The 22873-nt window shown below is 36.6% G+C and overlaps 1 protein-coding gene across 1 annotated transcript in view; it reads right to left on the minus strand.

The window, feature by feature from the left end:
- Lmpt (four and a half LIM domains protein limpet) overlaps positions 1 to 22677 on the minus strand; it is a 113467-nt gene extending 90790 nt beyond the window's left edge. The window contains exon 1 of the mRNA XM_077418553.1: positions 22534 to 22677. Coding sequence (XP_077274679.1) covers positions 22534 to 22578 — 45 coding nt within the window. The 5' untranslated portion in view covers positions 22579 to 22677. The remainder of the gene's footprint in view (positions 1 to 22533) is intronic.
- Between the last annotated feature and the right edge of the window lie 196 nt (positions 22678 to 22873).

Raw genomic sequence — 22873 nt, forward strand, 5'->3', positions numbered from 1 at the left:
TTAAACTAAAGAAAACTCAAGCGTTTCTCTGTTTGCTGGGGCAAGAAGTATGATTGAAGAAAGCTCCGCGATAAAAAATTTCTCGACTTTTTGAGCACCGAAGTCAATAATTTCGTATTTGTCGATGACCGCAGCGCCCGGCCTTTCTTTGTTTAAAATCGCTTTTCGTGAAATCTTCAAATACGTCCCTGCGTGTGGGCCGCGACAAGGTCCTGTCACAACGCCCCCACGTTTTTGCACGCCGTGCTGTGACCACACGGTGAACGGTGCCCCTTACGCGCGTATCGACTTTTTCGCCCGAAATGGCAAGACCGAGAATATACCTCGAGCCGAATCGGCTGGCACTTTGACTATCCAAGTTGAAAAGAGTGGCTCTGCTGATCCACCGGTTTTGTCAACTAACAGAGATGTCGACACGGTACATTTAATCGGCATTTAATCTATTCCGTTTTCCATTACTAAGACAGATGTATCTGCATTTATTCTCTGTTTGCGTTCTTGTTATTTACGAAAATATTTTATAACATATTTGCGCGCGAATAAAGTCGCGTTGAGATGATAAATGAAAGATACATCTCGTAATTTAAGAGAGACCAGAGCCTTTATTTGAGCGTCGCGCTCGGTGCTCGTCTTTGGGTGTGTTTCCTTCGAGAAAGTGCACGAAAACGAGAGGTCGGATCCGTAAGTTATAGATACAGACATGCATAGTCGTCCATAATGTAAGACAGACGTTGCCCACATATTTATCGGAATTCAAGGGCGCTACCACACGCACTGCAACGGTTTTAAGGCGTCATTCACACCGACGAGACCCTCCTAGCTAATAATCAGAAGAGTTAATGGACGCGCGCCGATTTCCATTCCACCTAGTCGTGACCGATATTCCCTGCGTCCGTCAACGAAGGAACGCAACGCCAACAACAGTCAACGCTTCTTATATAGACTTTGTTACTCTCTCGCATAAACGAGATTATATACACATATTATATTTTATACAGAATACAAAGAGTTGTCAACATTGTCTATCAATTACAGAACCGGTCATCAGACAAATCGGAAATGGACTTATCCTAAATGGACACGTTATAAAAGTAAAAAGCTACATATCAATTAAAATAATTAATATTCGAGATGCGAATATTTAAATTACTTTCGCAAAATTTAAATTCAAGTGTTGTGACCAGACCTTTTAATTTATACTCTTGAAATCTAAAAAATCTTGAGGAGCAATAGCCTTCTTTGTCAAAGAACCATTGTCAAAATCGAGGAAAAAATTTAGGTCAAAAGAAAGTAATTAATAATTCTGAAATAATTTATAATAAAATAGTTTTTCATTATATTTTGTAATAAATCGTAGGGATTGAGCATTGAAATTCCATTGCAATCAAATTGCAAAATTCACTTTTCCTTAAAGACTATATTCTTTATATATCATCGTCCAATGTGACGTTTAGGATTTACATATTTATCTACCACTTGTCTGGCACACTTACATTTATCTACATTTATCGCACGACACCTACGCTGAAAAATATCAGCGCGTCGGAAGGCCGTTTTCTCCTCTCTCGGCCACGCTACGCGCGAGAAAAAAAAGTGTTTCAGTGTGCGAAGAATGGACTTAAGATCGAGTCTAAAGCGTGACAGCGTCTGCTTGATGATCTTGCGCGTCATGTTTACCTCAATTTACAAGTCAATCGTTCCCGGAATGTCCACCGAAACGGGGGCTGCCGACAGCTCCTTTTCGTTTTTCGTCAGTTCGTCGCGTAATTCGCGCTATCGTCGCATTGTTTGTGGCCTTCGGATACGTGACCAATTCGCGCCGGATCCGGGTATACGCCGGGCGCGCCGCGCGAAAGAAATGCTCTAATTGGATTTACCGCGGGCGCGACTCGTTAAGCATTTAGCGGTGCACGTCACAATTGCGTTCTGTGCCCCGGCCCTCTCGTAATATAGCGGTGACTCACTCTCGCGCGGCCCGTTCTCGTTTCATTGGAGGGAACAGTGATTCCGGCTCGCGCGCTCTGGCGCAACTCGAGAACTCTCCGGAATCACGGTCTCATCGGTATTGAAAGAAGGAGCTATAGAAATCGGCGGATTGCTCCCGAAAATCCGCTATAGCGAAAAACAAATATTTACCATAAATATCTTGTGATTAGTATCTAAATTACTTACGTTTTCGTTAAATATTCCACAGCTCTTTTTCTAAAAATACTGTTAAGTTATCGCTTTTGACATATGTAATATGCATGACATAATAACTACTGTATACTTATGCATTTGAAAGAGATATTGTTTTTCTTTTAATATTTCGATTCTTTTCGCGCCTTAAATCAATAATAAATATCTTGATGTTCAGAATCTTGATGTTTATCTAAGCTGATCTAAGACACGTCACTTAAGATTGACCGTGATGATAGACGATAATTTTGAAAGCATGACAGGCATATTATATTGAGTTATTCCATCATCTGTTAACGTAAAAAGCAAAGGAATATTACTGTATTAATGTCTTATAAGAAGCTCTTATAATGACGGTAATTCCGGCCGAGCAAAAGTACACGTTCTGCCACCGTCTAACCAGCAACTGCTTTTTATTGGCAATGCCGTTATGCCGTTTATATTGCGAAAAACTTGGCGGCTGTCCGAGAGAGTCCGACGTAATGGATGTATCTATTAGGGAACGTATCGCGTTCTCGGAAATGATCAAAGTCGCATAATGATCAAACTCTTTCGAGATTTCAAGTTTATCTTGGTCAATAATTTATCGTCTCTAAATCAAGAATTATTTACTAAAACATTTTTTGTCCCTTAGTTAAATTAATGAGCTATAAACGTTAATTGATATCCCAATCTTGTTCTACTATCTTTTAATCAAAAGGCTCGAGAAGAAATTAGCAAGATCAATCTTCCCATCGCAAATGGCTCATAAATATGTATTACGTCGATCAATTTTATATACAAACAGCTAGCGCATCGAAATTTTTATGCGCATCTCTCGCAGATTTATTTATCTCTTTTTTTTGTTCACAGTGCAGGTTCATTTTATTGCGCGACTTTAATCACACGGCGACATCGTAAAGCAACGACGAGAATCTTTGCTTGACGTCCAGTGTTATCCGGAGCCGGCATTACAGCGCTCTGCAAATCAAAGCTTGCAATGATTCAATCACGATTCGCAAATGTGTAGCAAATATGTTTATGTTTAAAAAGATGATGCCGTGAAAAGAAAGATAAATCTTGAGAAAGCTATATTTATTTGCGAGAAACAATTTTAAGCGACGAAGCAATGGTGTTATAATTCGTATAACTGAAACACTAATGCAACATCTAAACGCACATGTAAAATGTAATGTCTTTTTTTTTTTTTTTAAGACAAAATAAAAGTACATTTTTACATTTTCTTCTTTTCATATTTTCATACTGATATTCTTACGAGGAGCAAACAATTATGATTGCGCTGCGTTACCTATGACCTTTTAAAAGCTGTCACAACGCTGTAGTGTTCTCGCATACTCGAAAAGATACTTGGAAACTGGATTATAATACCTTGTAATATTGAAATCCAATAACAACTTTGATCGTGCATAATACTCGTTTGAGCCGGAATCGCGTGTACACGTAATACTCAATATAGATTGATAGCTCGCGGATTATGTCGGTGCTTTAAAAAGTTATTAACCGATAAGAGAAGCGGCGATGTAAAATACAATCAAATATTTTAATAACGATTATTTGATTGTATTTTACATCGCCGCTTCTCTTATCGGTTAATAACTTTTTAAGGTGGTCCTTTCGTGAGAACAAGTATTAGATAAGTACCTAAATTTGATATATGTTAAATATACAGTAATAAGGGACATGTGTACGAAAAATCAAGTGAGGTTACCGACAGTTTACAAGAAATAAGTCATTCTAAATGTGCGGTCGCGGAGCGTGCCATTGTCATTCTATCCTTGTTTACATCTAACGAACGAGAAAGATAGAACGATGCAAATCGCCACGGCCGAGGTTTTCAACGAATAATACATGTACTCAGCGATCAGATGAATACATTATTCATGTCTTAAAATATTCCCTGAAGTTTCCGGATTTCGTACATACCTTGAAAATAAGGGCTTGCCGAATGTTTTGCTCTGATATATGAGGTTAAAATAAGTAGTGGATCCACGCGCATATTGCTTTACTCGTACTGTCATGCCTGACCTAACCTAAATCGAGTCCAACCGCACTACTATTGTGATATTTTTTTAATTAGTAAATAATTAAATACGATTAAATCGTGCGTGTAAAATCATGTTATATTATTATAATTATTGGGATGTTGTGTAATGTTTGTCCCTATGTTTGTTTTCAATTACCTCATGACGGACTGTTACTTGACTAGCTGGGTCCGCGAAAGGACCACCTTAAAATATGCAAACAGCATTAAAAAACATTTGAAAGATTTCTTCAAATCTTTCGTCTGATTTTCTGTAAGTATTTACTGCCCAAAGAGAGAGAGAGAGATGAATAGTAAATGAATAGTATATGCCATTGCGATATAGTTTTAGTCACTCGCATCACGGAATTTTTTAAATTTCCCCTTCCTTTGTTTCCCTCTCGAAAACTAAAATCTATACATATCTCCTAAGTTCTCCGAGGGAATACGCAAGTATATATATACCGGAAGTCTCTGATTATCATAATCTCGCGACTCGTGCCAGCTGCAAACTGAGAAAGGACGAATTCTCCAGTGGGCAGCCATCACCAATGCGAAGACAAACATTGACATTGAGCCGAGGCATAATGATGTCACTCGCGCGGAAGTGACATCATTTCGTCGGCTCCTTGATCCGACCCACGAATAATTTGCAGCTCGTCCAGACTGACCTTTATTTAAATCGCATTTTTTCATGCATCGCAACTTTTAATGTATGTACGCGCTTCAAGTCTCAAAAGCGTACGTAATACAGAAAATTAATTCAGATTTATGATACTAGATCGATCAATCCCGTACATGAAGACTTTTTTGGCATATTATAATTTTTTTATTTATAAGTATTATATTTCTTATAAGTAATGTTATAAAATTATTAGCGTTTATATATGTATTATAGATTTGAAAGATTAGAAATGAGATAAATCTTTCTATAAACTTCGCAGAAATACACCTGATGTAATAATTGGTGCGTTCTAAATGTATCTAAAATTATTTTGCAAACTTGAGAGACTACAAACAAAAATGCGAATTTTCAGTATCACGAGATCGCGATAAACAAGTTATAGTTATAAATTCGCATGGCGTCACTTTGTGTGGGCCCATCCTTGAACCACTGCGACCGAGATTAGAGCTTTTAAAGATAAAGTCTGCGTTTCTCCGCATTGCGATTGTAATTTTTCATTACGACTTTTCGAGCCGACTCTCGCGGACAGAGTCTGTACATGGATGGCGAATCGCCAAGCGCACAACAGCTTTCAGTTTCTCTGTTCCCAATCGTTCCCCCCGTCGCGTTTTAATCACTGTCTCTCGGCGAGATTCGCCCGCAATACAGTCGCGATGCAACTGCTCCTCGCTGCTAATGTAACGAGCCTCAACTCGGATCATTAAGAGTCGAATCATCAACGAGGAAAAATTTATTAACGCTACCGCAACGCTACCGATTCGTTTAAATTAAATTAAATTTGACGTACCACGATTGCGCGTATATCGGTATGTACCGTTTTACTTGTAATACGTGTCCATATTTCTTTCACCACTAACTGACCGTTTAATTTTCCCTCACAATCAGTTTCCGCTATATCCGTGTACTTTAAACCGCTTTACGAAAACACGATTCCATTCGCAGAATAAATACAGAAAGGAAATTGCAGTAGAAGAAAGAAACGGAGGAAAAAAGAAGAAAACTCAATTTCATGGATGTTCTCTATTTCGCATGAAGAGATTCGATTTGGCGATGCTTTGATGTTGAATAAATCCTTGATTCGGCGTGATAAGCAATTGCTATCCTAGCTGAAGGACTTTCTATACTCTATACGCATTACAGTCAGTCGAGGAATTAGAATTTGGCCAATATACGACATGCACTGCTATGACAGTTCCGCTCTATGCCAATGGTTAACTATAAAAAATCGCTAAGTATTTGTTCGTGTCATTTACCGGTGCAAAATCGAAAGGCTTAAATATATAGGTTTTTTTCAGCCGTATCACACTAGTTTGCGTTATCTTGTAATTTATAAAAAGATGTTACTTAATTTAATTATCATGGAATTAACATAATTCCCACTGGCATTCCCGAACGATTGTGTCACGCGTACCGATAGACTCTCGCTCTGCATTTCGGTCCACCCTGTACATATAGATACTGTCAGAACGCAGTTGCACGCAGTTCGTTACGTGTCAGAATGCGTCCGAAACGATCGTGTTAAATCCGCGGCACGTGATATACGCGATCCGATGAAGGCCAAACAATCGCGGTATGCGCAAAAGAGACCCCATGTCGCGTATAGCGCGATATATCGTTTATCGAGCCGGCGTTTTCGCTGCTAATCACATCATCTGATATTTTATACGTAGAGACGCGAAAGTGTAATATGCTTTTTATATACTCCAATATAATGCGCATGATCTCTTTTGGGGGTGATATATATATATTTTTTTTTTAATAGAAAATCAATCACATTTTTTTTAAGATTTCCTGCAGAAAAAATAAAATAAAGAGATAAGAGTGATGAAAATATGTCATAAGAATGAGATCCTTCTATTTTAGGCTATATGCTCTTTCCCTCCCGAATAAAAAGTTTAACAATATGTTATACCTGAACGAATTTTTGTTTAATTATTCGAAATATATGTATATATAAATAAAGCTTTTGATGAGCCTCGCGGGTTTCCGACAAGTGTCATTTGAATCCGCAGGTGGACACGAAGAAGTCCTGTATGGGTTCGCGGGCACATACAAATACGTTCGCGTGCGTTTAACCAACCAATGTTCACGATTGGAATGCCGTGGCACTCGGTCGCTATATTTAGACACGCGAGTTTTAATTAAGTACGCGACAACCTATCGCGTATATGAGGTGACGGCCGAACGGGAGGTCGAGAATCGATATTCTCGATAGCCGATAATTCTGACGATTGTGAGAGCCGAATCTGATGTGACTGGATAAAAATCGATTTCTGTGGTACAAGTTGAATTATACCAGATGCGAATAAACCCTGGATTTCCACTATCTATTTCAATCACTATCGGTGTAATTAGGAGAATTACTGATAAGTCAATAAGTTAGTATATCGAAACGAACATAAATTCAGCTATGTGGTAGTAACACGTACGAGAGCTCATACATTTTTAATGCATTCTTTACACGAAATTGTGATAGAAAGATAAAAACGTAACTGAATAACTGCGTTTTCGAGGTAATTTATTTTGCATTCTATGAAAACTAAATTAACATGTTTCTAAAATATCTCTGCGCATAGTGTCAATTAAAATTAAAAAAAAAATTATTTTAAAGTAGAATTGCCGATTTAATCAGCACCTTGTAGTGTGTTATGATAGGATTAGAAACATTATGTGGAATTTCGTAGTTTAAGGTTTTAGAAGAACGACTCGGTTAAGTAGAGTTTAACGTCATGCGGTTTTAACGACGAGATCGGCCCTCGTTTCCCATTTATGCCATTACGCATGCAATTCCACAAACTTTACGAGATTACGGTTTCTCGTAATAAACACAGTGCCAGTAATTGTTAGAAATCCTAAATACGGTGATGCTGCATCACCGTTCACGACTGCAGACTGGTTTACTTCGAAATATAAGATGCTCGTTTATAAAATTTATAAATTTCGAATCTATAACGTTTAACCGCTTACACATAAAAATACATATAAAAATAATTTTAAAATATGAAAGTTATTCAAATATATATATATATATATATATATATATATATATTTTTTTTATATATGCGTTATTCAGTAAAATCAGTACGTAAAGATAAATTAAAATTGTTTACAGAACTTTGTCTTTTATTTATTCTTAATACATATCTTTATAAATATATATTTTTTTATCTCCTGTTTATTCTATATTAACAATATTACATTCTATTCTATTTTTTTTAACTATATATAATATTTAAATTTTCCGTTCGTATTTTCCATCAATTTAAGTTTATTTTGTCATGATAATTTCTCGAGGTGTATACATCCTTGATCGTGTCGCAGGTGCGAAAAATGGTATAGGAATCTCGTGTTAGGTACCGCGTGAAAATGAGACATCGATACGTGTTTTACCGTAAATTGTGAACCCTATAGATTTATTGCGACGGAAACGATGTGCGAGGGGATTAACTTTTAAGCGATGCTCGACGGAAATATATTCAGAGGCGGCGGCGGGAGCAGCCGTGCGAGAGAGGATAGACGGAGTCATAATTCGTAAATTATGCAATGACGGCTAACGTGCTTATCCACGGGGCAATTGACCTTTATTATGTTAAACGACGTGACCCTAACACAACCGAGAACGACGGTCATGCTTGTCATAAAATAATTCAATAACGCATTCCCTTGCGATTTGTGAAACTAAATGGCGCAGCAGCCAGTCATATCTAGTGTTATTCTAAAAAGAATCCCGTAATATTCTCCGTGTATCATTATATATAATATTGCATAATGTATTACTATTAGAGATTAAATCGCCTCGATTATAAAGCTTTTATTAATGGATTAATTTGCCATAGAAAAATATACTATATATAGTATATAATGTAATGTGTGTGTTATTAATTATATATAAACTTAAAAATTGCATAAAGCAACTGTTATAAATATGATAATGTAATATAATAAAGTGTATAGTCAAAGAAAAATAATAACCCGGATGTCCTCACAATAGGATTTTATCAATTGTCACAAATATAATGCGGACTATGTCCAATCGTTTTTTTATCATTTAATACAAAATGCAACGGTAAAAATAACTTTGTGCTAAGTGATAAAAGTAAAGTCTTAACTTACCGCTAGACGTCCACCATCTGAATTAGTTAACCGTGAGTTTGCGATTTGTTATCCCGTTGTACGATTATGTGGACTTACCTGTAACATAAATGGAAAAGAGAAATTTAATCTCTTGGTTAGGAGCAATCAACGTCAACTTATTTGTAATGTCTATTGGGATAATCAGCGAATAACATTAACTTAACGGATTATCTTTTTACGGATTAAATGCAGGAACGCAGTTTAGTCACGAAGATACAAGAATAGCTTGTGAGATTCGCGAGGACACGTATAATTAACAAAAAGATTTCTAATCCTCTAATGATCCAACCCACTTTTTCAAGCAGAGAATACAGAAAAGTAAATCTACATGTTAAATTAATCTTTTCAATTTTCTAGAAAAGTGGGTTTATAGACCGGCTAATAGAAAATAGGATTGTTATATTTTTTATGAGAGATCCAAAATAAATTACTGCGCCATGAATACGAGAAATTCCGTATACGCAACGGAATCTGAAATTACTGTCTCCTGTGAAATCAGATTGCGGCGTTGTGGTGCACGAGAAAGAGTTCTCAAATTATCCGTGATCTCGCGAGAATTTCACGGTGCTTGGTCAAGATAAATTTAAGCGTGGCATATTCTCCCATATCTCAAAACGAGGCGCAGGAAGACAGATAATCAGCTGTTACTACAGTGACCGTTTCCGGCCAAGCACTGCGGCTGTAATTAAACGCGATATGTGAGCAATGCATGAGGCGCTTTTGCGCTAATGCGCGTTAACTTAAACGCGAGACGGTGTCACGTTCTTTTGATTGCTGAGAAAAGAAGCTGGCTGTATGTATAATCAAGTTTGACAGACAGTCAAAATGCGCCTCAAGTATATTCCACGGACAAAAGCGTTTTTGAAATCACTCGTATTGACATTTATATATGTACTCGTTTAAATTCCTTTAAGAAATAAAACCAGATATGATGCGTCATCGAGAAGTTAAGAAATGAAGTCATTAAAATAACCAATTCCAATTCGAGAAGCAATTTTTTTTTTTTTTTTTTTCGAAGAGATACGTTCTATGCGGTATTAGAGAACGTATGATGCTATCTTTATGACGATATGTATGATTTATGTGTTGTGCAAATGTTGAAGAAAAACATGTATATTTTACCGCGTGCATTTTTTTTTCATTAAGAAACACAATAGTTGATGAGCCTATAAATCGTCGATCTTTATTATGTCGCGAGTGTAAAACACGTTGCTCGAAGTGTCGCGCGAATAACAGATGAGAAGACAAACTCCTCTCTTGCCTCACTGTTCGTCTGAAACAATGCGCGCGTAGGTTAAACTTATCAAGCTGTCTTGGTAACGTCGAGAAAAAGGATCTTCCTCCGTAGCGACTGTCCGTGCTCCAATGATTTCCATTTCGAAATCGAAATTCTATCGCCAAACACGGCAGTATACCAATCACATCATGTTATTTTAGTTTCATCTTTTTTCATGTCTATTATTTTAAAATATAATTAAAAATGGAAACCTCTATGAATAAGTATGCATCATAAACTCTTACAATTATACGTAACTTCTAACTTCAAGCATTCTTCTATATCCATTTTTGTGAGATATAAATTATATGATTCAGATTTATAAAAAATCGTAATTTATACATCCATGATTTTTACAAGATTCTTGTTAACTAAATAAATTAGATCTTCGTAATAAAAGACAAATTTTAAAGAATTTATAAAACAGATATGCGCGTGAAAAAAAATGTTAATCCTAAAAGTGCATAATGCTCTATTTATGATGTAATTAAAAAATAATATTTTTCGTTCCATATGGCACATATAGTTTCTTGCTATAGTTTATCGAACAGTAGTGATCTTCAAGGATACTCTCATCACACACACACACACACACACACACACAGTTATTTCTAATTTCCTGTCTTCAGTAAAGAAACCTGATCTCCCTCGGGACAGTTTCTACACGAGACCATGTCTGCTTTCAGGGCAACGAAAGGCGAAGAGAGAAGGGAGGCGATCACGAAGGGTGCAGCCTAGATAAGAGCCGAAGGGTGCGGTTGATTATTCTTGTGTCCAAGCTAATACCACAGAGTATAGGCTCACCTTTCCATAGTTGGCACCCCATTCTGAAAGTTCAAAGCTATTTGGCTGTTTAACCTAATAGCCGCAGCTGGACGCGCAAATAAATTTAGAATCTTTATCAGGCTATTACCTTTGGTCTTCGCAGGTGTCGAGGAAGTAAATTTAATTTTAATAATAAACTCTTTACTTACTCTTTATAATCTAGATTCTATTTCACAGCTATTTATTAGTAATTTATTACTATTTATAAATCAACCCAAAAAAATCATTGTTTGTTTATTTTTATTACCATCGTCAAGATGTAAACTAATACTGACAACATCTCTTTTATATTTATTCAGATGCATACAATAAAATATTTTAACACGATAAAAAAGATTTTGCTATGTTAAAATATTGTGCTAGTTGTACTGAATGATTCTTCTATGAGTATATACAGTAATTTCCTTACAGTTCTTTTTAATAAAAGTTATAACGTTCCAATTGCTTACACGGTCCACGAGGTAGAATTAATTTGACACACTTGATATACGACATCGTGAAAGACGTTCGCTCCCAATAATCTCACGTGGAGATACGCGACATTCAAAGCCATCTAGCTTACCGTTACGTGTCTGACGGGCGTTCACGGTCGTTTGCTTTATCCGGATATTCGTTATATGTGTCGTTACAATTGCGAGATGACCACAGTCTTTCGTGCGGATCCACAGTTTACTGCCAAAAAATCCTACTCCTGTTTCACACGTAGAAACTCCCAATGCTCTTGCAACCTCAGTTGAACGAAATATGACTCTCTAGTTGTCTTTCATTAAATAAAAGGTGATTTAAAATCTATTAGTATATACTTGATTTATAATTATCGCTATGAGCAATGAGAACGAAACATATGTTTATACAGAATAAATTCAGGACTATTGCAAAAAATCAAAATTAAAATAAATAGAATATATCGTATAAGAGATTAATGTTTTTTTTTTTTTAAGATCTTTTTCTTAATAACTGTACTTTCTTGCAATGTATTATTTTATGCCAAAAAACGCAAGATTTGAAATATGTATATTTTATACACACTGCAGAATCTCTCTCTCTCTCTCTCTCTCTCTCTCTCTCTCTCTCTCTCTCTCTCTCTCTCTCTCTCTCTCTCTCTCTCTCTCTCTCTCTCTTTCTCTCTCTGTGCAGTGTTCTTCCCCAGCATACGAGTAACATTTATATAATTGTTATATTGATTTTGCCGTTTTTTGTATTCCACTAACTACTCCGATTGATTGAATTTGATGTGAACAAATCAAATCGAAGCGACAATATCGTTCTACATATCTCGTTAAATTAACTCATGGCAATCGTGCTGAGATGACCGTTCGATATCGTAGTTTGCAGTAATATTCATTATAAATTTACACATATTGATTTAATTTGCCCCAAATTTTATTCTGTAAATTATTAATCGTCATTAAACGATCAGTTTTTGTCTTTTCAAAACAGCATAAATAGTAAAATATTGAAAGGCAAACATTAAAAGCGATAATTTATTAAATAACCTATTGTATCAAATACAAATTATATATCTGTATACATTATTGTTTCGGTAAAAAATAAAATACATTGCTCGTTAGGTAATGTATAAATCAAATTTGCAATCGGCAATCAACGATATAAAGTGGCAATAATAAGTAAAATAATCAGTAAAAAAGCGATTTTTTTAAAACTAAAGAAAACATATAAAAAGCATGCATAAGAACATGTTTAAATATCAATTTAAAAGAATGTAACAAGGAGATGAAATGTAAAATCATTTTTTAACTAAAAGATAATCGATGTAGGGAAATACTCTTTGAAAGTTAATTTTTTCTGAAAGAAAATCAATATTGCAATATACTACGATGCAATACTGAAAATATTACTAATGGTCAAACATTTCGTTGCGAAAAGTTGCATTGCTTTCGTATATCGAGGAAACTGAACGAAATAGCGAAATCTGAGCGAAGGTGCACGTGCGACGAACCGTGAAATTATAAATGATTCGAATAATATCCGAGCATCCAACGCAACCCAATTTAATCTATCGTCGTTGAATTTTGATTATTAAACAATTCTATTTGCGTTATATACAAACACTTTTAACATGTGTCTATATGTTTCATCCTTGCATTTTTCTTACATTTCTTTTTTTTTTCGCTTGAGTCGCGCAACGATTTCTGTTTCATTTCAAACGCAATAACATTTAGAAAGCACTAATGACACAAACGGACATCCACGGAAAGAATTCGATTTTCCGCGATAATCATCAGAATCATCACGCCATCGCTGTTTAATCATGGAGCATGACTCATATCATTTGCGCACTTTGCTCTGTTTACACGATTCATGCAAATTATGAGTTCTTATTTTCTCGCTGGCCGTTATTGTGCCAGGCTAATCTCGATATAATTGAAGTTCTATAAGATTATAATTGAACCGTTAGATGTAAAAAAAGAACTAGTAAATATACTTTTGCAAACGAGGGAAGCTGAGAATTTTTGTTCATTAAACGTTTCGCTTCATTTCATTAACGAAGTACATAATGAAGGTGTACAGGGAACGCCCTGCATTTTTTTTGTACCAAGTTTCGAGCTATTAAGAATATTAATTGGAAGAAAATATAGACTGACATGCCATATCGATTTTACCAAAGTTTTAGAAGATGGAATTACATCATCAAAATAAACTGCTCTATGTATCTTTGTATTTATAGAACACCTTCCCAAATGTATGTACATATATATGATATGTGGTACAAGCGTATTTTCCCAAAACTAATTGAATTGCTAACAATTATGATTGATATGATCTTTTGGTATCCGTATATATACGTTAAATTTAAGTTCCTGTTTTTAACAGGATATATAAGTAATTTCCTGTTAAAACCAGGAAATTAAATTTAACGTACTGATTTAACGTACTATATTTATCCCGCTTCGATTATGAAACTCGGCTATATGATAACCGAGGCTAGACTGCGAGAGGCTACCCTAATGACGTTGCACACTCGACATTAGGTAAGCGTCCCTCGGGATATTCGCATAAGTCCCGAAGGATTACAAACTGCCGATAGTCACGCGATCTCGTCCGACCGTGTTACACGCGATAACAGCTCCACCGGTCGTTCTTGCAAAATAACCTGCCGGACGGTAAAAACACGTAAGGATTTGAAAGGAATCGAACGTCCAAACAAAAAGCAGCGTGTCGCGACGATAATCGCGCGGAACGTCCATCGATCTGCGTAACTGCCATATTTCCTCGTCGAGTGGAAATCTATGGCTATGTGAAAAGAGATATGCATCGCCCGGTGAACTCGAAACATTCGGAGCTCTATATAAAGCCAGGCGTGGCCTTCGCGCAAGGATAAATCTCGTTAGGTGGAACTGTCACTCCCCGTTTCCTGTTTATAGCGTTACGTGTATCGCGAGCTCGCTTTAGGCGCCGATCGCGATCTATACGAATGAGAAAATAGCGGGCACGAAGTGGCGCAACGCGCGGCGGGAAACGTTGAATCACGGTGTACGCCGAGCTTTGCAGGGAAAACGTGTATTGATTTATTACCGGCATTTACCGCGACGCCAGCGTGCATGACATTTTTGTATACAATAATCGTACGTGCATCGCCGCCGACAATTGAAATCTCTAATTCCGAAAAGCTACGCAGAAAAATCACACGCTCTCCTCTAATTACTCTCGAGGCTGCGATAATATACGTAAGCGGCAACCATCCAGCCATTGTAAAATACTTTGTGCCGTTCAAGATACGACCACCTCCGACAAGCATTCATGCGACAAATGGTGCGTAACAATGACGTAAAAAATGACGGCGCTACCGCGTGCTCGGAGCGAAACCGCAAACGCGTGCTAACTATCGATAATTGACGTCTAACAGTCTACCCGCTGTTTATGAAAAACCCGCTGGTTGCCTAGCAGCTGACGTTTCTTCCTCGCGTGATAAGGCAAGCACCAATCCTATACACTTCCCTTAAAGCGAAAAAAAGAATCGTCAGTGTAGCGCGAACAGAAGCTACTTATTTACGTAAGAAAAAAATTCCGGGTTACCATAATATTATATATGAAGTATTTACAGTCTTATGTGCACACATTTGTGCACCATCGCGCACCACCTTCCACCGTAATACTTATGAAAATGAGTATTTCGTGTAGCGCTTAAATTCAATAGAATGCAGCGTGGGCACGGATTACCCCACTTTCTCCCTTGCGACTATTACGAGGTCATATCATCGCGGAAGTTCGTCTCTCGCAATACGTCATCATCCGCGACCGATTTCTTTTGCAGACGCGTCACGCGAAACGCATCAGCCTCTGCAGATTAGTGTATACGAGAGTAGAAAACGGCGCGATGACATTGGAACATTCGTCTCTATTAAGACGAATACGCACGTTTCTGGTGCACTTGGAGTTGGACTGATATTTCATTTCTATAATTAAATTAAATTTAAAAATGGAATGAGTTTGTTTATGAAAAAAAACATCTATTTTCTTTTATAAAGTTTGAGCAGAATAAAATATTGATAAAATGTGAAAATCAAATTAATTAAATTATAGATTAAAACATAAATTTATTTTTTTAAAAATATAAGAATTGGTATAAAACGATTTTTATTACTAAAATGAGAGAGTAAAAAGGAGAGCGATTATTGCATCGTATTTCGAGAAAAACGTTTTTTCTCGTTTTGGTTGCGTTGTGCGAAACGCAAGCGTCACTTGATAACACGGGTTCGGGTAAACGATAACAATTGATCTAATTGTAGCGGCATGTGCGCCGCGTCGACGATGTATGATTTGCGTCAAGTGTTTTACTGTAAACCGTACAACTTTCGCACAAAATTACGACACTCGTGACAAAAACTTATAGTAAATCCTAATGCGCTCACTAACATTAATTGCATGACTGAAGTGTTATAAGATAAGTGCTTCATCTACAATTTCTAATACTTTATTCAAGCAATGAAAATCTAATTTAATTCTGTACGTGCAAAACCGATTCTTGCTATAATCAAAAAAGTAATGATATATATGTATAATAAAATTAAAAATAAAGTTATTAAGATAAATGAAGTAACATATTAGTAACATTAAAAATAAAAAAGCAAAAATAAATATATTTAAGATGCAATAAAAAAGCAAGATTTGTTTCTCATCTCGCGTGTTCGCTCCCGTTACGTGATCCAAATGCAAACCGGCTTTATAATCATACATTGTATCCAAACAATCCTGGATTACATCGTTAGCTTTAATCGCCAGCTCTCGCTCCGTCGTTCGAAAAGAACGACCGTCTTTACGATCCGGATGATCGAGGATATCGAAGCACTTTTCGACGTATGCGTCGCACACCTCGTGAAAGTCCAGCGCGGTAATACGAAACCGAAAAAGTCACCGACAAAAAAGCGCCTATACGCGAATGGGTTCCCCGTTGCTTTCACTTGAGATAAGAACGAGTAGGTCTTTATTCGCGCGGACAAACTAGCTGCGATCGCGTCTGAATAATATAAAATTATGACAATCATCGCGGTAAAAATGATCAATTAAAAAAACAAAAGTATTAATCATTATGTATATAAATGGATGCAGTTATGCAATAAGGAACCAAGCGCCATTTTCATGATTTTTAGTTTATCTCTGCATTGCCAAGTGATCACAAACTAGACAAGATATGTTTTTCTAAAAACGCATAACACATGGAATTGTATATGAGGACGATTATATTCGGTCATTATATTTCAGCTAACGTTGGCACATAATTTTATTTCTAATATTTCGCTCTAGAAATTTACTCGAGCGGAAAAGTAAGGTTTTGAAGCTGGTTCTGCATTGCAGAACTACGTCCAATCAATAAATTGTAAATCAACCATTTTTCCATTTGTTCACATATTGTCAATTTGTTTAGATATCAGAGTATAAATGTTATGAGGAGTAACGTTAATAAATATTAATCTCAACATATCGAAGCATTTGGTGAAACATTGGTATTGTCTAGCATTAAAGACGACCATTCATATATAACAACGAATTATTCAAGCAAAATTATCGAGAAAAGGGGCTGTGTGCAATACGGATTTAATCAAAACTAATTTGACTAATTCATGAAATTCCAAGAGAGGAACGGTAGAGGACGATTACGAAACAGAACAAATCTCTCAAAGCTATCACGTATTTGTTACACTTTGCAATTAATTACAATCGACTACCTTGACAAGCCAAGAAACGTCTTGTAAATATCTATACGAAAACGTAACACAGCAAAGTCTTACTTTAACGAAATATGGATTTTTTATAATATACGTGAAATTAAAAGCCGTGCAAAAATGTGGAAAGGTCAACAAAATAAATTTTCGATAAAACAATTATGATTCCATTTCTGCTGTTACCATTTCTGTACATTTTTCATCGCACTTTCCGTGAGAAGAAGGATGATATATGATGCTTATGCGCGAGTGTAATTAATCGCAACAGTTTTTATCGAATTGCTTGCATCTGATGGCGCGGAAACGTCTCGGATCGAGTATAACAGTTCGGAGTGTCGCGAGGCGTCGAAGAGCCGCGCGAAGAATGCTAATGAATCGCGCGAATCGACGTGCTCTCTTGAAGGAAAAAAAAGGTCTCTTTCCAATTAGCACAATGCCATAACGGGGAAACTGGATACCCTCTTATAGATAGGGCGGCATACGACCGACGACGCGTACGCTCGGTGGAACTGGGTTGTCCCGACGACGTCGCTCGTGCGGCCGTCGCCGTCTCTCTAAAGAAGGTCAAAAAATGTCGAGGACAATAAACCTGTCTTGTGTTTAGCTCCACTCGTGTATCGAGGACAACAACAAAATTCGAAGGGAAGAGAGCACCGTGTACATATATTCTATCTACGATCGGCTGAAATCATGCAGTTGCATCTCGAGTTGCATATATCCAAGTCGTCCCAGACGTAATTGGCGCATGTGTGCAATAAGAAACGAGAAACAATGTATCAACAACAGTTGTCTTACCGAACAGGTATCATTTTTGATCGATCAAGTCGCTCGATATCTGCGTTACACGGCAGACATTATCACGCCCTGTTTCCACGAGATCACACTACCCTAAGAAGGAAATTCCGAATTGACAGAACGATCGCGCTGTATATATATAGCGAATCTTACGTGAGAAGAAGCGGTAAGACCGAAAGAGTGAGAATTAGAGTGTTCCGGGGAAATTAGCATAATATATCACGTGAGAATCATACTTACATCCGTTGCCATCCGGCCGAAATTGGCAACGATCTTACGTTCGGGTAAAATAGTAAAATCATTTCGTATCTGGCGCGGACTCGTAAATAACAACTGCGCGAGAAAAAGTTGTTTCGCAAGAAGAAGTGCGTTTAAATCGTATGGATTCAGGCCGACGCGACGCGACGCGACGCTCGAAACTTATTATTTCACGGACTCGCCTTTCGTCACGCGATAAAACAGTTTGATTTGATTGAGATTAATAATGCTAATAATGCTTACTCGGACGTGCATTCGGCGCAATATGATTCTTTTCCGTTATAGCTATATTCTATGCGTCGTTTGATGCTATTATTAAAATTGTATTAGTCAAATGAAATTTAGTCTGTGAATTTCTAATTTTGTTGTATGTATCTATTATACCCGATGTATCGCATGTATCGCAGATGTAGCATGTAACTATGATACAAAAGAAAATGTCATGTATAATAGAGACACCTATTGTTAACATATTTTAGCTTTTAGATTCATTATTTCAGACTGCATTAGGTATTCAGATTGGTATTATTAAAGTTGGCACGTGCTTTTTCATATAATATAAACTCGATTTATTGTACAAATTAAAGGGCACAAAACCAATATAATTTTACTATAAATTTACTATAAATTTACTTGACATTTACAACAATTTTATATTGCTTGTTAATTATATTTTCCTACATATGAAGTAGTCGTCTTAATTTTTTTCAGTAAAATTAAATAAATAATTTTTATATCTCAAAGTATTTTGACTATTTAATTTATCATAAGCTAAACGTCTGTCTTTAAAAAAATAAAAAATCTTTTAAAATTTTCGAAAGCTTATTTAAAATTAAAAAAAAATATTCTTGTTACGTAAAATTTTTTCCTACGGGATAATTTTTGGAGAAGATGAAAAAGAGAGATTAATATTTTTATCATTAACTTTTTTCATTCCATTATCGACCCTAATGTGTCAGAAAGAGATCAATCATCCTAGGATCGAGGAAAGGTCAACGACGTGGAAATTCTGAATGAGCCTTTACTTCTTACTTCTATCACTATATAGATATCGCGTTACATCAGTGCACCGGTCACGGCGCGCGCTAAGGCACCTAATTACACGTTACGTTCGACCCACACGCATGCACACGCGAGTAGATTAATTACCGAATGGTAATGCTCTCCGCCGCTGGCTACTTTGAGGGACAGACCGAAGGAAAGTGGGTGAACTCTCGGCTCGATTTTGCGGCAAGAAACCGGCGCGTGCTCGCTCCACCTGTCTGTTCTTTTTTCCTTTCCCGTTCGTAACTAGATCTCACGTTGAACCGAGATTAACAGAGATTCATCTCGTATTCGGATGACGCCCGCGCAAAGCTTAAAGTCGTCCAGCAAGCAGCGAATTCTAAGACTTATATTAGGGAACAGCCACTACGGGAAAAAATAAATCCGCTTATTTTTATCTTCTCAATTGGCCTTGCTGTACATTTTACTTTTTTCTTCCTCTTCTCGACAAACCTGACATGCCTACTTCGCTCTAATTACTAAAAATAAAATAAAACGTAATTCAATCAAATAGACGTGGTAACTAACTCTTAATTGTCAAAAGATATAGGTACACAAAGAATTGAATTTGTCAAAAATAATCATACACGATTTATATAAGAATAAACAAAAAGAGATAAATTATTACTACTAACTAATAATAAAATATAAATGCTAATCATTTCTCGATCATGATGACGGAGCATAGAGGCCATTTTCGTATTTCTACACGGAAAAAAGAAATAATTTTGTATCAACAGCATCAGTGTTATTAAGATAAAATTTATTGATGCAACATCAATATTAATAAACAAAAAATATCAGATAATTGTTTTAATAATTTAAATATCTGGTCCAATAATATCCAATTGAACTATTTATGCTTGTGGCAGCCCGTGACGTCGACGTTTAATTGAAGCAACTTCATTTTTTTTCCGTGTACACACACATACATCGGAATATTAATTTAAGAAAATCTTATCGATGTTGTCTTAATCGCGACACACAAATAGCTATAGAGTGTAATAGAGATAAAAGACCCTCGACGCGCTAACGATATATGATAATGATATTTCAGCAAACACGAGCGATTTTTAAAACTACGTAAATACATTGTCCTCGATGAAAACGGGGTGCCGTTTGCCATGCCGTACGAAGTTATACACGGCACGCGAGGTCGCGGATATAATCTAAGCGCGATCGATTTAATGTTCCGGTGAGGAAAAGAGCATTGTGCCATTTTGCTGAATGAGCCGACCGAAATCAAAAGTATGTATAATACGCTCAGCACATAATCAGGATATAAGCAAGGTATAGCATAATGCTCTATAATTTAGAAATTTGCATGGAATAGCATAGAGAGCATAAAAAATGTCTGAGATGGTAAAAACTGGCATTCTTAAGGTGCTAAAAAAGTTCCATATATAGCTCAGCCAAGGTCACTCGTTAAATAATACATCAGTTCCAGATGAAGATGGCAATACGCCGTACATAAGCACCAGGTTTAAGAATAGTAATGTATATGTAAAAATTTTACTACGTGAGTTATTACAGAACTGAGGCATTTAATAATTCTAATTCAGTCTCTCGCCAAACGAAAGAAATTGCTCCACAAGCAATTTCTTTTATCAAGTATATAACTCTTGTTGTTTTTAATTACTAATCTCTCTCATATCATTTGCCTCGATGTATATGAAACAATCTATGATAATTACTCGTTTGTAATTAAAGACTGATAAAACAGAGGAATTTGTGCAATTAACTGCGGTATAATTAAAACTGCGTGACATACGATTATTAGAAAACGTCATTAACCAGCTACTCGAAAAGATGCACGTAAAAAGGACACGGGGTGTGTAGATACGTTATCTCGATATACTCGACGACACCGCTCTGACAGCCGTACTCCTGGATAGCTCGGAACAATCCGGTTCAAGGGCATCGCAGGTACTAGGTTACGCAGGCCACGGTCATCGTAAACGCACACGTGTGACACGATGCACCTTGCACAAACTCAAATCGCATCGATTCGATCCATTAGGCACGAGCCTTCAGTGAGTCGCGTAATGGAAAAATACGCTCGGAATTTTTTGATTTGACTTCATGTCACCTTAAGAAAATTTTACGGCTCGCTGTTTTACACACACGTTTTGCTTTTACTTGAATTTAAATTTCTGGTAAAAACAATACGATATCTCATACTCTGTCGCAGTGTTTTACACACGTAGAGATATCGTAAAACGTGACATTGCGATTTCAAAGTATAGGTATTCTAAGTTTCTCATGTCTGCACAGAGTTTTTGCATGCCAGGTTCTGTACATACTAAAGTAGGCATTATTTTTTATTCAGAAATTTGTAAGCTTCAGCGGTAATACTGGATTCGCAAAATTGTAATTATCAAAGGATAATACAACTTAAATAATTTAGAACTTTAGACACATGAAATAAATGTGGTTAGCTAAATATGTGATTGCAAACAAAAGCACGTCCCCGATCAATAAATATGTAGTACGCCAAAGCGTGCAATTAGCAAACTAACGAACTGCAAAAGATTAGGATAATAAATCGATTAACTGCGCGATCTCAGAAATATTTAATGATTTTCACCATTATTCAACACATTATCTTTTAAAACGTATTATATAAGGAAAGATAGCGTTTATGAGAACGAAATTTTCTAATAGAATAGAAATTTACAGATAAGGTTTCATTTATTGCCTGAGAATTCTCAGCAGGAAATCTCCACTTACTAAAGAAATTATAAAAGGAAAACGCTTTGTGTGAATATATTTTTGTAAGGAAATGAACTTACAAATAGTGCGCACAAAGCGTAAACATATTTTAATTGTATGGCCAGGTTTCGAAAAAAAAATCACTTTTGCAAAGCGTGAAATCTGGTAGATCCCACTACAACCTTGGCCAAAATTATTAGGCATCCTAATCATTATATGCTGTAACTGAATCTAATACCAGAAAAAATTTCTATTGCTTAAAAGTTGTTTACTAAAACGTTCATTATCGTGAACGTATATATTTATGCGTTTATTTTTTTTTTTCAACAATAAATGTTATTTTGAAAAAACTTTATTTTAACGGAGTGTCTCTAATAATTTTAGCTGTAGATTGATTTAGAGTAAAAGATTCGGCCTCTACCTTTGCGTCAAAAGCCTCGACGGGAGTCCGTTGCACCCCGTTCATCTTCCAACAGGTTAAGTCACTCTCCTGATATTAGATCAACTCACAGTTTTTGGTCCCGTTCGTGCACCCCGTCCCACCGTCGGGAATCGACAACGAGAGAGCACGATGTCCGATGTCACTTTTCACTCCGAGAGTTCGCGACACTGATAAACTCCATTTCGATTCTCGTCATATCGCGAAAGTTCGGAAGTTCATTCACGTGCGGTCGTCCACAAAGGTTTCGCGAATCCGAATGGTCCCGCGAGTCTCGCGCGTACATTCGCAAGATCCGCGAACGGCTAACTGTACGGTATAT

This window comes from Temnothorax americanus, unplaced genomic scaffold (genome assembly GCF_048541705.1).
Source record: "Temnothorax americanus isolate GAGA-0224 unplaced genomic scaffold, ASM4854170v1 Scaffold5, whole genome shotgun sequence".
NCBI classification, from domain to species: domain Eukaryota; kingdom Metazoa; phylum Arthropoda; class Insecta; order Hymenoptera; family Formicidae; genus Temnothorax; species Temnothorax americanus.